The 16151-nt window shown below is 44.2% G+C and overlaps 1 protein-coding gene across 8 annotated transcripts in view; it reads left to right on the forward strand.

Annotated features, from left to right (window-relative positions):
* Positions 1-16151, forward strand: part of LTBP1 (latent transforming growth factor beta binding protein 1) — a 216663-nt gene that overhangs the window by 17327 nt on the left and 183185 nt on the right. For 6 of the 8 annotated variants that reach the window (XM_055816605.1, XM_055816604.1, XM_055816606.1 and 3 more), the window contains exons 1-2: positions 2818-3652; positions 4231-4301. In XM_055816605.1, coding sequence (XP_055672580.1) covers positions 3198-3652; positions 4231-4301 — 526 coding nt within the window. In that variant the 5' untranslated portion in view covers positions 2818-3197. Of the gene's footprint in view, positions 1-2111; positions 2294-2676; positions 3653-4230; positions 4302-16151 lie in introns of those variants that run through there. The other 2 variants (XM_013300211.3, XM_055816603.1) reach the window with 2 other exon arrangements.

Raw genomic sequence — 16151 nt, forward strand, 5'->3', positions numbered from 1 at the left:
GTTTGAATAACGCTATTTTGATCCTTGTTGCAGATACATTCTCAAGCTGGCTTCTCCCCTTGTCTGTTAAGGCTTTAACCCTTGAAGCAATCCTGCCGTCTCATCTGGCATCAGGTTTGCCTCCCGCATCTGTCCTGCTCCCAGTCTTCCAGCCAATTCCACCCTTCTCAGCCTCAGCTATGCCCTTGCAGCAGAGCGCCCAGATGGCTGCCCCTCTGGTGGGAGGTATGCAGACCAATTTCTGTAAGTTTCCCTATGTTCACCCTTTAGTCACAAACCACGGGGGGAAAGGAACAGAGACTGCCTGAATTGCTTTCCCAACCCTTCTTTAAGAAATTGGTGTGCCTAGTAGGTGCTGTGAGATACTAACTTCTGTTTGTAACTGCAAACTTGGTGTCTTTTCCACAGGAGATAGAGAGGCAGCCAGAGCAGGTTTCTCATGAGCAGTGATACCATTTGCTAGAGGATCCTCAGGAACTTTAGTAGCCACCTGGCTTGTTTTCAAAGGCTAACATCTAGCTGTTTGGTGCTGGACAGATGTGCTTTTTTGTCCTGTAGAATCAGGGACTTCTACATGTGAAGACATTTTGAGGTGAGCTTTAGACTGGGTGGTGATTCACTGAAGTTCTCTTTTAGCTGTTAAAACTTCTACAGCCAACCCAGCATGTTATTGCAGCCAAACCAGTTCCCTAACACCCAGGACCCTCCAGATCTGGGGAAGTAGGGAGGGGGGAGTGACCAAAACCAGACAAACAGAAAAGAAAAGTGTGGATTTCCTTGTTAGGGGAAAAAAGAGAACACTGAAAGTCAGATCTACCATGTAAATTTGTGAGGCGTACTTGACCTCAACCAATTAATCTCAGATAACATTTTTTCAAGAATGTTTTTAAACCTCGATCATTATATGCGAGGCATTCACCTCTGTGATACACTTCCCTTGAGGTTCCTTACCTTTTGCTGTGCAGTAGCCAGTAACGCACCACGTTTGCCCCCTGCTCGACATGACTTAAACCCCACATTTCTTAAAAGCAACTGTCTTCTGCTGTGGAATGATGCAGTTTTTGCCCTCTGTTCAACAAACCCAGCCACACACGTAGTTGTGATCTCATTCTGGAAAACTTCTGAAGGACAGCGGCCTTGTGCAGAGCAACAGTCCCGAGTACCACATCAGCTTCTCTCTGCTTACTCAGTCCTCACCCCACCTCTCTGGTTTCAAGGTATTTTTCATTCCCTAAACACTGTAAAAACACTTAGCATACTCAGGATTGACAATAATTAGCCTTCAGAAGGCTGAACCGTTCAGTCACTGAGAATGCCTTCCGAGTTAAAAAAACAACAGACATGGATGCTTGCTAAGAGAGGCGGCAGTGGTCTCACAGTTAACTTCCTAGTTATCTTCAAGCTGGGGCTCCTTTCAGGCTTTCTCTGTTTTTTGTCTGAACCACCACAGAGTTTCCTACTAGTTTAACCACTGTGGATTTAGAATCCCCCGATGCTACTGGCATTTTCTTTTTCAAGCACTGGGTTTCAATTCAGAGCACTGGAGGCACAGGAGCAGAAGCCTGTAACATCGACGTGGCTCCCTTACACTGTGACTATAGAAAGCTCCAAACTCTCATCTATTTAAAACATCTATTTATTTTTGAGCAGTTTTAAATAGATGAGAACTAAGGAGGAAGGGACCGTTGTGCTCCTAACACTGGCTCTTGCCTGGAATCCTGTCAATGTAAAACTCTCCTGCTCCCCGTGCCGGCTGTGTAGCTGTGCCAAGAGATTTAAGAAGAAAATCTCATCAGTTTGGAGCCAGGGTCAGTGTCCTTAAAGCTCTGGAAAAGAGCAGAGGAGAACACAGGGAGGAGGACCTGGATTCCAAGCTATTGGATTTGCAAACTGATTCTCCACAAAGTTTCTTGGAAAGAACTCGGACACATCAGCTTGAGAGTATTTTAAAAGATGTAATCTTCAGGTTTATCTTGTGAACTTTGGGTTTTTCCCTTTATTTACAATGCTAAAGGGCGACATCGATGAGGACGCACTGGAGAAGAACGCAGGCAGTTTTGCTTATGTATTAATTCTAAGCGTACAATTGTGGTTTGTGTTTTGTTCTTTAGAAACACATACTCCTTGACAAACACAAAGAAAAACACGAAGGAATATGGTCCCTGATCCTGCTAGGATTGCTGCTAAGAGCAATCTCAAACCTGCGGCTCCCACCAGGCAGAGGCCGAGGCAGGCGCTTACCTTTAACGCGTGGAAGTGCTTCCGCTGAGTTCCTGCCTACAGAGTGAAACAGGTATATAGGCGTTTGGGGGTTTACAGCCTTACCTCCATTAAACGCTCAGCGGCTGCAAGAGCGGAGGTACGCGACCCCCGCCGCGCGGGACCGCTGCGCTCGCTGTGCCGCAGGCAGGCGGCCGGTCAGCGCCCCGGGGGTCGCCGCAGGCTGCGGGCGGCCGCTCCCCGGCCCCGGCCTGTCACCTGGCCCCAGCCCCCCGCCTGTCACCTGGCCCCGGCCCCGGCCCCCCGCCTGTTACCTGGCCCCGGCCGCGGCCCCCCGCCCCGGGAGCGCCGCCTGACGTCACGGCGGCCCCAGGCTGGCTGCGCGGGGCCGGGGCCGGGGCACCCCGTCCGCCCCCTCCCCCCCCCGCACACGCGGAGGAACTCTTTTAAAAAGAGGGTGGTGTTTTGTGTGTTTCTGGGGTTTTGTTGTTGTTGCTTTTTTTTTTTTTTTTTTTTTTTTTTTTTTTTCCCGGCCCGCACTGGCTTAAGGAGCGTTTCTTACACACGCACGCAGACCGCTGGCAGCTCCGGCAACCGACACATCTGCTCTCCATTGCGACCACCCCCCTCCAGCAAACACCCTTCCCCTGCTGCTGCTCCTCCTCCCTTCCCGCTCCGGCTCCGCTCGCACCCGCCGCTTCCTTTCTTCCAACGATGTTTTCCTGCTCCACGGGGCGACGTGTTTGCTGAACTTTCCTAACAGTTTGGGGGGCGGGTGGGAGGAACCTGAGGTTTTTTTTTCCTTCCCCCCCCCGCCCCGGAGCAGGTCGGGGGCAGCGAGCGGAGGAAGGATCCGCACGCCGGGCGCAGGTCGCGCACACACACACACACACTCGCTCACTCTTCCTTCGGCGGGGAGGAAACCCTTGCACCGGGGGTCCACCAAGCTCGCCGGCTGCAGGGGCTCCGCTGTGGAAATGGCTCGGATCAGACGGGGCTTCCTCCTCCTCCTCCTCGCTGCCTGTGCACTTTTGTCACCAGCGCTCGCTGCCTCCGAAAAGGGCAGGCTGAGGGGGATCACGTACGTCCTGCAGCCCGGCCGGGGGGGCTCCTCTGGCAGCCGGCATCAGCGCCCGGTGCTGTTCGGTGGGGAGCAGCAGCAGCAGCAGCGCACGTTTAACGTACAGCTCAACACGCGCTACGGCGGCGGCACTCTGGAGCGGACCCGGCGGATGAGCAAGCCGGGCGGCGCGGGCGTCCAGCTCCGCTTGGGGCCCGCCGGGCAGGTCCACCCCAACGCCGCCGCTCACGCCGCCTCCTTCGCCAAGCCGGCCCGCTTCGGCCCCCGGCCCAAGCCGCCGCCGGGCCCCCACGGCAACAGCAGCGCCGCCCTGCCCCTCCGCCAGAAGCACCAGCTGCCGCCGCTGCCGGGGTAAGGCGCCCGCCCGCCGCGCCCCGCGCGTCCCCCGCCACCCCGCACGGCTGGGGCGGCCGCGCCGCCCGCCCGCCGCCTCCCTGCACCGCCCCGAGCATCTTCGCCGCGCCCGTTGGTCGCTCCCCGCGGCGGGGGCCGGGGCAGCCCGCCAGAGCCCGGCGCGGCGGTACCTGCCCGCCCGCCGCTCCTTTGCCACCTCCACGCGGCACCTGAGCCTCGCGCGTGGCCAGCCCCCCCCGCGCGCCTCGGCGGCTCCCGCGCCCGGGCTGAGGCGTCGAGCGCGCGAGGAGCCCGCCACCGCCCCCCTCGCGGCCCCGGCTCGCGCCTCGGTCGTTCGCGCCCCTGAGGGAAGCGCGGGGGGTGCCCGTCGCGCCGCAGCCTCGGCGCCGCCCGCCCTGCCAGCCGGAGCCGTGCCGGGCCAGGAGTTTCCTCGAACGCTCCTCGGGAAGTTTAATTCCTGACGCCCTTTTCTTTCCCGGCCCAGCGCCCACCCTGCAGCCTGGCTAGGGACGGAGCGGGGCTGGCTGCCGCCGGGGGGCCCTGCCGGACCCTCTCCCTCTTTGCTGTTCCCGCAGGGTCAACGTCTGCGGGGGGCAGTGCTGCCACGGCTGGAGCAAGGCCTCGGGCTCCCAGAGGTGCATCAAACGTGAGTAGCTGTGTGGTGTGGGGGGTGTGGGGACACCGCTGCAGCCTGTAGCCGGGGGGACCAGTGGAGACCACCCGGGCACCCGGCAAGGTGGTGGATGCTGGCATCAGCTGTGGGCAAAGAGGTGCTGGCTGAGCTACAGATCCCACCCACGCTGTGTCACCAGCCTGCTTGCTGGAGCCCATCTCCCCCAGCATCGTTGGCACACAGCAGTCATTATGCTTCATCTCTCCTCCCTAAATCCCCCCTTGCTAACCTTCATGAACAGCGGGTGCCTCATATGTTTATTCTTAGCACAGCTTGCAGCATTTCTGAAGAGAGCTTTGTGGAGGTTACTTTTGTAGGACCACCCCCCCCACACATGTTAGTGCTTGGGTGTTAGGAGTTTTTTGAAGAGGGGGACTTGATAGGGTGAAGAACCTGCCAGAGGAGCACAGGTGGGGAGCAAGGAATTGCCATCTACCCACGCTGTCCTTTCTCCAGTGCCCCACGTAGTGATCCTGTGATTAGGGCATGGAATTTCTGAAATGTTGAACAAGGTAAAAGCAGTGGGTTTGGAGAAGATCCTGTAGAGGGTCATACCTTTACTGGGATACCTAGAAACATAAAATCTGTGCATAAACTAACACTGAGCCAATGCTATTATACTCAGGTTGGCCTTTCTAATGTGAAAGAAGAAGAATCTCTGCTAATTTAGGCAGGATTCAAGATGACTGCGAATGGCTAAACTGGAGTGATGTTGCCATGACGTCATGGAAGATTGTAATGACATACCTCTTCAGGAAACCCCTTTAGGTATTAGTGAGATTGGGCAGAGCTTAGAACATCACTTTAGTTCAGCAGGACTTCTGTCTCTGAGAGAGTTGGAGTAAACAATGCTTTCAAGACTCAAACTCTGGGGCTTTTTATAGTGGCTTTTGTCCCTGTGTGGGATTTTTCACAACAGGGAGCAATCACATTTGTAATCCTCAGTAAGGTCAAGTACCTTTGACCTGCATGGAGCTGTTGCTAAGAAGAAAAGACTTGTATTACAGTAGCCTGTTAAAGACAAAACTTCACAATTTCCCTGCCCAACTTAGGCATTTAAGATAGTCTTCTAAATTAACATTTTCAGCTTGAAATACATGCTGCTCTGTTAGGTTAGTCACCTTTTTTGCTTAACACGCTTTACAAGTATAGAGTGATTTCCTTCAGCTTACAGTGGTATTTTGAGGCTAAAACACCTACCTTAGCTGAAAGACTAATCAAAATGGAAAAAACAATTTCAGGAAATTAAGTAAAAAAAAATAATATTTCAACTGCAATGCTATTGTCAAACAATTTTATTTTCAGTATTTTGAACAAAACGCATACAGTTTTCCTTTTGGTGGCTCTTTGTCTTCTAGTAACTTTTATTTCCATATAACTTCATCCTTTTCAACTTTTGTTTATAAATTAAGAACTTTGCTTTCTGTTCTTTAAGTTTTGCCTTTTTGGCTGACTTCTGCCATTATCATTCAACTATTCTTTTTTTTATTATTATTTTTTTTTAATTCCTTTTTAGGGTCTTCAATAAAGACCAAATCAGGCAGTTAGATTTTTATGGCATAGCTGGGTAGAATCTCATTTAAATCCATTAATTACTTTGTTCATCCATAGTTATTGGAGGAATGGACTAGCAGAGGAGTCAAAAGAAAGGGGAGGGCATTTACTTTTTGACTTTTCTTTCTCATTTTGTGTCCCTAATATTAGGCTCTCCTTTGCATTAAATATTTTTGCTGCCTGCTCTGATGCTACTCTGATACCGCCTAGCAGTGGTATAATACACTTGGCTTAGATCTTCTCAGCTTTACCCCTCTTGGCAAGCCAGGGGAAGCACTAAATGTACTGAAGTTGTCTGTTTTATAACTTAGGCAAACCGTGAGATAGCATTGACTTGATATAGCTATGGAAGATTAGTCTTGCAGTCATAAAACCAGATATCTCTGTTTCTGGAACCTCCCAATGTTCTTTTTAGAAGAACAGAAACCCTATAACTGAACAAAAGTTAACCCCTTTTTTTCCTGTAAGTGATTTTTAAGTTCAGTTAGTGGACTCTCAGTTATTTTTGAGTGTATTATTGCAGTTGTAGATTAATTGTGCTACAGATGCAGGCACACCTGAGCTGACTTCATGCAGAGTCAGTTTGGATCTGTCAGTGTTTATTAGTTCAGACTTCGTATCGCTTTAATAAGCTATTTGGTCTCTAGGGCCAGTTTATATTCTTTTGCATGGTGCAAAGCCTGAGCTAACAAACCCCAGACCCATACTGGCTCTTTCCAGAGCCAACTTCCATTTGTCTGCATTGTGCTTCCAGAACCAGAGTGCTGAGAGCCAGCTCTGATCAGTGAGGCTTATTAGCTCAGGTGTAATCCCAGCAGCATGTGTTTCTGCTCTGCTGCACCTGTGTGAATAAGCCTGCCTGTAGTCCACAGAAAGAGGGGTCAAAGGGAAGCGGTATGGTCTTGCAGTCCAGGCTGTTAATCTTCCCCCTCCCTTTGTCTTGTGTGATTGTTTGCTACCCCTACTTTCTCGTGCATGGGCCTATGGCTGAGGCTGCTGTTCCCTTGGTGGGTGGTAGTCTGACTGGAAGCAGTGGCAGTTGCTTCACATTTCCTTGGTAGCAGCAACAGGGGGTATTTGAGATGTTTCTGTGCAGGTCAGAGAGTAGCAAATGTACAGAGGAGGCAAGTTGACTTTTCAAGTCCCTTTTCTAAATTCTAGTCTGAAGCTGAACTGCTTGTTGTGTTCACAGTATTCATGTTCTCTTGGAAGCCTGACAGTCTGTCCTCAGAAGGTGAACTTCTGTTCTCCTATGAACTACCTGTATGAGAGTGCCTACCATATCCAATTTTAGGCATACAGGTTTTCCCCTCTCTGTGCCTAATATTTCAGTTTTACGTTGTAAAAATTTTAAGAACTTCTTTTTCAAACTTGGTGTGACTTTGCTTATGAAGAACTGCGTTATTCTAGTGAAAAAGATTAAATCATAAAGGTCAGCATTAAAAAGTGTCCAGAATTACTTTACATTGGGAGAATGATGCCTAATGGTCAAAACTGACCTTTTTGAAGTGTTCAAAACATCCACCTTTGGGTAAAGACAAAGGTGGGAAAAATTCAACCACAGCAATGAACACCTTGGGAAGCTGTAAGCACGTGAGAGGGTTTATGACAAAGATAGTCTTCCAGTCATAGTTATCATAGGTTATAATCTGTGTAAGTGCAATAATAAGATACTAACAAGGCTGGAGACATAGTGTTTTGTTAGTACTTGTTGCATAACCTGAGCATTATACAAACGTTAATTAGCTCTATAACATGGCTGTAAGGCAAGTAAAACCTGGAGTGTGGGGTTTTTGTTGTTTATTTCATTTATGGAAATTGAGCCATAGGTTACATATGGCCTTGGACAAGTTATAACAACTGTCTGGAAGGTGTAAGATGGAAATTAGGGGTTCCTGCCTCTCAGCTGCATGTTTATCCTATTGAAACCTGTTGTCTCCTACTTTGTTACTTACTATGAGATTTCCATTAGTTAATACTGCTTCCTACAAAATCTGCTCATTTGTTTGTTCTGGTTTTGTTTCCTTTTTTGTAACGGTTACAAGGAGCTGCTGTTCATGTTGGGAAGTCAAGAAAGAAATTACCTATTGTTTGCAGGATCTAGTATCTTACAAAATACAAAATTAAAACCCCCACCTTATTGTAATAGTAGACGCTGTCTAAAATGTATATTGATATGCTGTATCTGGAGCATTAATGTCAGTTGTTTGTGAGTGTTCTCAATATAAATGGGATGGTTTAAACAGCAGCATTGCCTGGAGGAATTCTAACTTTCACTAGTGTAACGATGAGAATTAACTAATCCTAGTGGGAAGGAGAGAGCTGGCTGTTAATGGAACACTGAAGCAGTAGCTCCTTATTGCAGAGGTGGAAAAAAAAGGCTCGTAGGACAAATAGGTGCGAAAGTGGATTTTGCATGATTATGTTTAGAGTAAATTTCATATAGGGAGAGGAGTTATTGTCTGTGTAGATGTAGAACCCACGTACACCATTGTTGTCAATTAAAAGGAAAAAGATCTTGTGTCCTTGTTGAGTGAAGGTGGTGTATGTATTCCATGCTTGGGCATAAGGTGAGTATTTTGGAGTTGGAACTGGACTCAATTCTTTGAGTTTGGTAATGAAGTTCTTTCCTGTCTGTCGTGTGCTCAGGCACCTTGGAAGGGCCAGCAGAAAATTAGACAGTCTGTTGTCTTTTTTTGTATTAAAATATTATCTTGCTAATTCTCTTCTCTTTTGAAAGACTACCTGACTCAACATTAAAAAAAATGTGCTATAGGTAAATTTTTAAATTTGTAAACAAATTAATTTATTTGTCAGAATAAGAAAATATACAACAGTAAAGTCTTCCCTCTGGAGAAGGAGGAGACTAGAAAAGTTGTGCTAATGCTTGCCCAGAGGAAGGGTCCCTTTTTTTTGGTTCCCAAATTTGCATGGCCTCTGCTTTGTGTATTGCTGTTCAGTTTGAGCCATCGGATCCCTAAACCTCCAGAGCTATACTTCTCACTGTTACTGGGTTAGCAAGCTACAGCTTTGTGTCTCCTTCGGGACAAGGACACTTAACAATGTGACCAGTGGTTCTAGACCTCGAGCTGTCTGAGATCTGGATGGAGCATGCCTGAGGCTGCATGCTTAGGTCTTGTTCTGATATAGGGTTGGGATGCAGATCTAGAAACTTGGAAACGTACACGGGTCCCCCCGTTTACATATAACACTCTCTATCACTCAGTATTGGTTGCTCAGAATCCTTTTTCTGTCTTCAGTTCAGCTCTTACAAGTGTGTTATGCAGGAGAGCTGTACTTCTGGTCACTGGAACTTAGTACTTCAAATCTTTGCAGCTGTGCTTCATGACAGTTTTCTGCTCATAAATGGTTCCTGAGGCTTGTGCTTAAATCAGTTTTGTGACTGAGTTTTACCGAGTTTGTTTATTTACATTATGTATACCAAGCCTAACTATAACATACTGTCTCCAAATGTTGTTTCTTCTCATTCTAAGACCATCGTCTCGGTAAAACCAGTATCATTCAAATTACGTCTAAATCAAAATTAAATCTCAATTTTAAAGAGACATCACTACTTTGACCTAACAGAACTGACCTTTGTGTTAGCCCTTTTAAGTCTATTATTTGATGTTGTTTTTAAACACTTCAAAATGGAAAAACCAAAAGCCACTACTTGAGTAGCTTGGTTTTGCCTCTGCTATGGTTGCTACTATAATATGTAAATAAAACTTTTGAATTTCATAGACAAGGAATAGATTGGCTTTTGAAGTGGGAGAGCTCAGTGGTAGTTCTACTCTGCTTTATTTTTTGCTTGCTGTCCTTGGGAAGGGGGGAGAACAGGAGGATCCAGATTCTTGTGATCTTTGGTTTTGTCTGCATTAGCAAGCAGCATGGACTAATGGGAGCAGATCTATAGTCTAAAGCCTTAGGTTTGAATGACCTGCAGTCCATTGCATGCATGTTTCAGGGCTTAGTGTTTTATTTTGGTCTAGGTGTAGTCTGGTCTCATGAATGAATGACAATATGAGGCTGAAATACATTAGGTGCACTCTTGGAGTGTTCACATTTGGGATTTAGTTTCTTGTTATTTTTTAAGGTGGGGTTTTTTTCCCCTCTGCATCTAAAAGAAACAGTGCATGTGCTTTTAGATGCCCCCACAACACGAACCAAACCTCCGTGAGTGAAATTGTTAAGATATGCTTCAAGAGAGTCCTGACCCAAACTAAAGCAGTAACACAGACTTTGAGCATTGTCTGTCTCCAGGCCATTGATGGCAGCCAGCCTCCCTCCCGCGAGAGGAGGCAGTAAGACCTATGAGAAGACGGGGAGCTGTTAGCTGCTCCCTGCTTTACAGATGTGACCATGCTGTGTGTCGTTACCACATTCTGGTGAGGAAATGCAGGTCCGCGATTAGTATGAGGTGAAACGTACTCAGCCTTTTCTTTGTGATACATTTGGGACTTCACTGGAAACAAGTAAGGTTATAATGATACATAGTCTATTTCATACAAATACTGCATGTGTGTGTAGATTTAAAACAAAACAAAGAACCTTAAAAGAAACTTCTCAAGATGTGCTCCTACACTGAAACAGATGACAGATTGATAGTGAACTCGTTCAGCTCATTGCAGCAGTTAGTGTTAATAAAAGAAGCAGGACATGTAGTACAGTTGTGGTAAACCTACAGTGGATAAAAAGTCCTGAACACTTCCTCTGTAAACGAAGTATTAGAAGGTACCCAGAAAACTGTGGGCTTTTTCTTTTTTTTTTTTTTTTTTTTCCCCCTTTCGTATGTGTTGGCTATTTGTTTTCAGTGTGTAATTTGGGAGTGGTGTAGAAAGCTGTGTAGGTGCTGTGGGGAGCTGTGGTTCATCCAGTGATTGCACAGTGTTCTGGTTCTGCATGTTACGGGAACAAAATGACCTAGTGACAGTGAAGTGATACTTTGATACCTCTCTTCTGTACAGCTGCTCTTCTTGAGCACGGAGAAGGGAAGAGCTAGAAGCAGGGCATGTTCCCCTCTCCTCCCTCTCCAGCAAAGTGAGAGGGCAGGGCAAAGTGGCTGTGCATGTGGGATCAGTGAGCCTCCTGACCCTTGGGAGAGCAGGGCTGTAGTGAGGGGCAGGTTTCTGTACTCTGTGGGGCCTTCAGAAGAAGTTGGGTGCAGCACCTTTAATGATACTCCAGCCTTCTTTGCAGCCTCCAGCATGAAGGGCCACTTGTGCCATATGAACCTGCCTTAAAGCAAAATTGCATTGCCCAGGAGCTGCTCTTTAGTGGAGGGTGGATGGAGAGGGCCACACATCTCCCTCCACTGGCTCCTTGTTCAAATACTGCAGTACTGGCTGTTAGCAGATTATGGGTGGTTCAGGTTGTTGAGCCTGTTCTGTAATTAACAGGGACTGATAGTGGGTTGGTTTTGAGGGTTTTGCTTTAGTTTTTTTTGTTCTGCCTTTAAAAGCACCAGTACTTGACTTGTGTAGCCTAATTTATTCCTAGAAAACTTACCCTCTCCATTGACTACAGAAAGAAAGCAGAGCTTTAGTTTCTCTCCGCATTTCTGACTGCACACAGAAGGGGAGTAAGGATTTTACATGTTAGCAAGGCAAGATGTTAATTTAAATACAGAGCTATAAATAGCTCATCTCATCCATGTTCTTTTTTGTGAAATGCACATGTTAAACCCTGCATAAACCTAGAGTTTTGGAGAGCAGCTTCCTGATAAAGGGGGTCTGTTTTGTGTTCTGTGGCAAGATTTGTTTTTTCATAATTCAAATCAGTATTTTTATATCTCTTGCTGGCTGTTTAGACCTCAATTTTCAGAGAAGCTCAACTAAATGGTGAACTCATGGAGAGCTGGTTGGATTTAAGGAAAACTTTATTATTATTAGCATTTTAATTACTCTATTATGATGAGTAGTCTCGTCTCTTGTATTTCTTTTCTGTAGCACTTCAATTGTCTGAATCCTCTATCCAGTTAAAATTTTTCAGTTGTCCCTTTATTGAGTTTCTCTTTGTTCAGTTTCCTGTGTATTTCTTACAAAGTATTTTGTAACACAATAAATAAGCACTGTAATGAGAAAGGTTAAGAGAATTATAAGGATTGCAGAACGGAGTGTTAACCACTCCAGCAAGCAAGAACAGCATGTAATGCAAATCTGCTGGTTTCTTGGCTTAGTCCATTCTGTAGTGAATCTTTCTGATACTGAAATGATAGAAGGACCTATAGCATGTGAAATGTTTGTACTGTCAGAATATGTATAATTATGATCTCTTATTACTTTCAAATGTCCCCCAGATTGTGCAGTCTAACTTAAGTATTTATACTATATAAACTTCAGTAAACACAACACAAATGAAAATGCCAAGTATCAAACAGCATGTTATATTCTTATGACTGATAAGCCTAATTTCAGCAAAAGGATGCATTATTTTTTGAAGTATTTGAGTATAGCTGCTATTCTGATAAATCTTAGCATTTAGAGGTAATACTATGAAGATACATAGCAAATAATCTTAATGAAGTACGTTACATTGTCATTAGGTTAGGAGAGAAACTTTGTGACTTTGTTTGTTTTAAAAGAAATACTATGCCAAAAGCATTAGGCTTTTTTGTTTCCCTCCTTTCTTGGAGGTCATGTTTATGGAGCCATCCACACCAGTGTGGGAATGCATCAGATGTTTTGAAGTGGACTAGTGAAGAATTCCAGCAGTGACACATGCTTTTATTTGAAGTATATTTGGGGAAAGAATTCCCTAAGACCATCTCCTTATGATAAAAACAAAGTTCCTGTGTAGGAAGATACAGATGGTTGTAATACCTCCACCATTAGTAGTGTAGAGGTCATACAGGTTTTCTGCAGTTAATGCCATTTCTTCTGATTGTTCAAGTAATTTCTTTTTTTTTTTTTTTTTCTTTTTTTTTTTTTTTTTTTTTTATAGAATGGTTTTGCAACATGGTGGTCTCACCCTTGGTCACAAATTCCTCTCACTCCCATCCTCAATAAATCTGTAGAATTGTTGGATGTATTTCTGGTAAAATTCAACTTTTGAAAACTGTTTGGAGAAAGCTACTCGGATGTCGAACTAGATCCCTAGAAAAGCATTAGGTGGTGAGCACTAAATTTTCCTTCAGCTAGCTTTTGGGTTTCCATTCTCCAGTGTTGCATCCTTAGTCCTGACAACAACTTAAAAGATTGAAGATGGTCTCCAGAATAAAAGTGTGAAAGTGAATGGTGAGCTAATCGGTAGGGCAATTTGGAGAACCAGAAACTGTTATGAACTTTGCTGTTCTCCAGGATGTCAGCGCCATATTCAGGTTTTTCTGAGGCCTCTTCCCTTTCAGAACCCACAGCTTGTCGCTCTCCAGAGTAAGTGCTTCACTGCTTTGCTTTAGGGATCCGTTGGGGATCACCACTCTGTCTTTCAACAGTGGGAGTTAAAGGTGCCTTTGTATTGCAACTTCTTGTTTAGGATGTGCACTCAACCAAGATGAGCTCTGGTTTGGTTTCCTTGTGTGCTTGAGGAATAGAATTCTTGAATTAATTAAGACAGGCAGTATTTGCTATGCCTTTAACAGTATTCCTGTGTTGCCTGTAAAGGAACTTGAAATTTCTGCTCTAAGCTCAGGTATATTCATGTCACAATGTTGTTTTTCCCCCTTTCTGTAAACAATGCATGTGTCATTTCTTGACCATTTTGTGTTGGAATCTGAAACAGCCTCACACTTACAATCATCTTTGCAATTACTGTATTTTCTCTTATTTGCCCTCCAGCATGTATTTTGCCTTACAGGGTTTAGGCACTTCTATGAGGGAAGTTCATATATACTGTGCCAATGTGCACAGTGATGAAATTTGTTGGAAACAGGGCATTCTGCTTAAACTGATGCTTGACTATGTGTGGTTAAGAGGACTGAAAAAAAAAAAAAGTTACATTAAATTTTATGTGGGAAATAGAAAGGAAAAATCTAGTGGATGGGCTCACTAGATATAAAACTCACAACACTTGTAGTGAAATTGTATCAAAGTATTAGAAATTCAGGAATGAATTTCTAATTCATGTGAATGCTTAAGTACTAATCAGCAACCGTTGCTTGATAAAGGAGATGCTTAAAGGTGGAGCTGAGGCTAAAAGGTTAGAAACTTGGGTGCGGGAAACTTCTGGGACATTTAAATTTGTTGATTGTGAGTTTGTTACTGAAAAATACAGTTCTCCACATGATCTAGAGATACAAGGGAATAAACTTGTAAATGAGATATTACTGTTTGAAGAAGGTAATTGTGAATCAAGGTAAAATCAAAGTGATTAGCATAGGAATCAGATGTTAATGATCTTAATTCAAGAATTATCAGAAATTTAATATAAAAGTTTTTTTGTGACCAGATAGTGGTATCTGTATTTTGATTCTTCTGAAAGGTCAGAAAAAGAAATTTTAATCTAAACTTCTTCAATATGTGTTAATTTTTTATACTTTGTGATATAATAAATAATGCTTAATTTAGTATGTATTAAAACAGAAGTACACTCTGCATATGTAGAAGTTTTAAAAATATGTAAATACTATAAAAGGTTTATAACAGGTTTATTTTAGGTCTTGCTCTGCAAGTATTTGTATAGTCTTTAACCAAATAACATGAACATGTGGAACAAAAAGTGCATATGTATAGATCAGTCCCAAACCAACATACAAATGTATTGGAAGGGGTGCGTTTAAACCTAATGGTAACTTTACTATTTTATACTTGCTTTTTTTGTCGTAAATAAAGCCATAACAGGCCTTATAAGTATCCCTCTAACTCAGCATTCTCTCTGCGATGCTGGTGAGCAATAGTTGATAAGGGGAGGATGCATAAAAAGGATGAATGTGTTAGGATACAGCCACAGAAAATGCTTTCAGCTTTTTGTGATTTAGGGACTTCCAAAGCAAATGTGGCACCAAGGCTTTATTTTTGGTAGATAAAGATTGCATGGTCTTATAACACACAACCCAACCCAAAAGATCCCCATGTTACTTCACCATGCTTCTGGAAAGTGGGGGAAGGTTGGTTATGTTGGCTATGCCTGGCCTTCCAATGTGGCCAACTTCTTTGGCACAGCAAGCTATGGATGCTGAAACTAAAGGTTCAAAAAGCACCAGTGAGCTCCTGACAGAAAAATCTGCTGAGGGTTATTAAATACAAAAACAACACTCTTCTTGCTCAGGAAGTTGCTGAGCCTCTAATCCTTGAAGACTGTAGTGGAATAAACTTTCACTGCTTCTCACCCTGTACTTAAACGTGTCCTTAAGCATCCACCTTGGCAATGGAGAGAATGGACTAAGTGGATCCTTGATCTGACACTAAGTGTAGTCTCGTTATTTGCATTTCGCCGAGCTCCATTGTGAACTTCCAGTTGTAACCTCCTTGAACTGAATAGGACCAAGCCTATTGCCTTTAACGGGAGTATGTTGGCCAGCTCTTCAGTTTTAAACTTAATGCTTGCATGCTCCAGTTTTTGGAAACTTAGCTTTATGGAAAATAATGGTGTTTTCAGTTAGACGTGCCATTATTGTTGTCTTCAAACAAAATAATTAGGTCATACATTTGGCGTGCTGCAGCTGTCTTGAACATTTTTAAAACTAAACTGCTGTATTATGTCAATTAAAATGTTCATTTTATTCTTTCCTAAAAATGTGTTCTTTTATCCTATTTTGTGATCTACTATTGCACAACATTAATAAAGAACTTCAATCAAAGGATGCATTGCTGTGAATACCTGATGTATCGGTCTTTTTAACCTGTTGTCACTGTTCATGTGATTTGAGACAAACTGGGTATTTTATAACATAGTTGCTGGATCTGCTGATGCTTGTTTTGTTATAAGGCCAGCTAGAGTAATACTGTCTGTCCTTGCAGAGCTTCATGTGCTTGACGTGTAGGTACAGCTGAGAAACTTTCAGGGTTTACATTGCTGTCAGTGAAGTAAGAATCTTCAAGTCTGGGTAAAAAAGATAAGGTCATTTCAAAACAGGTTCTATTTTCAGGTGTCTAGTTTTAAATTCATTGCAGCCTTATTATGTTCACTTTGGTAAGTGGAAACTTAGGTTTTCTTAGGCTTTTGCAGCACAGCTTTGGTTCTTAACTACATGGGGGGAAAAAAGTTGCAGTTTTCTCAGGGTTGTCGTTCATACGTGTTTAAATTTTCACCTTTATGAATTAGATACACAGTGATCAGTATCCTAGCAGAGTGGATATTTTGTTTATTGACTTTTGAGGTGGTCTTGTTAGC

Source organism: Falco peregrinus, chromosome 11, assembly GCF_023634155.1.
Source record: "Falco peregrinus isolate bFalPer1 chromosome 11, bFalPer1.pri, whole genome shotgun sequence".
Taxonomy (NCBI): Eukaryota; Metazoa; Chordata; class Aves; order Falconiformes; family Falconidae; genus Falco; species Falco peregrinus.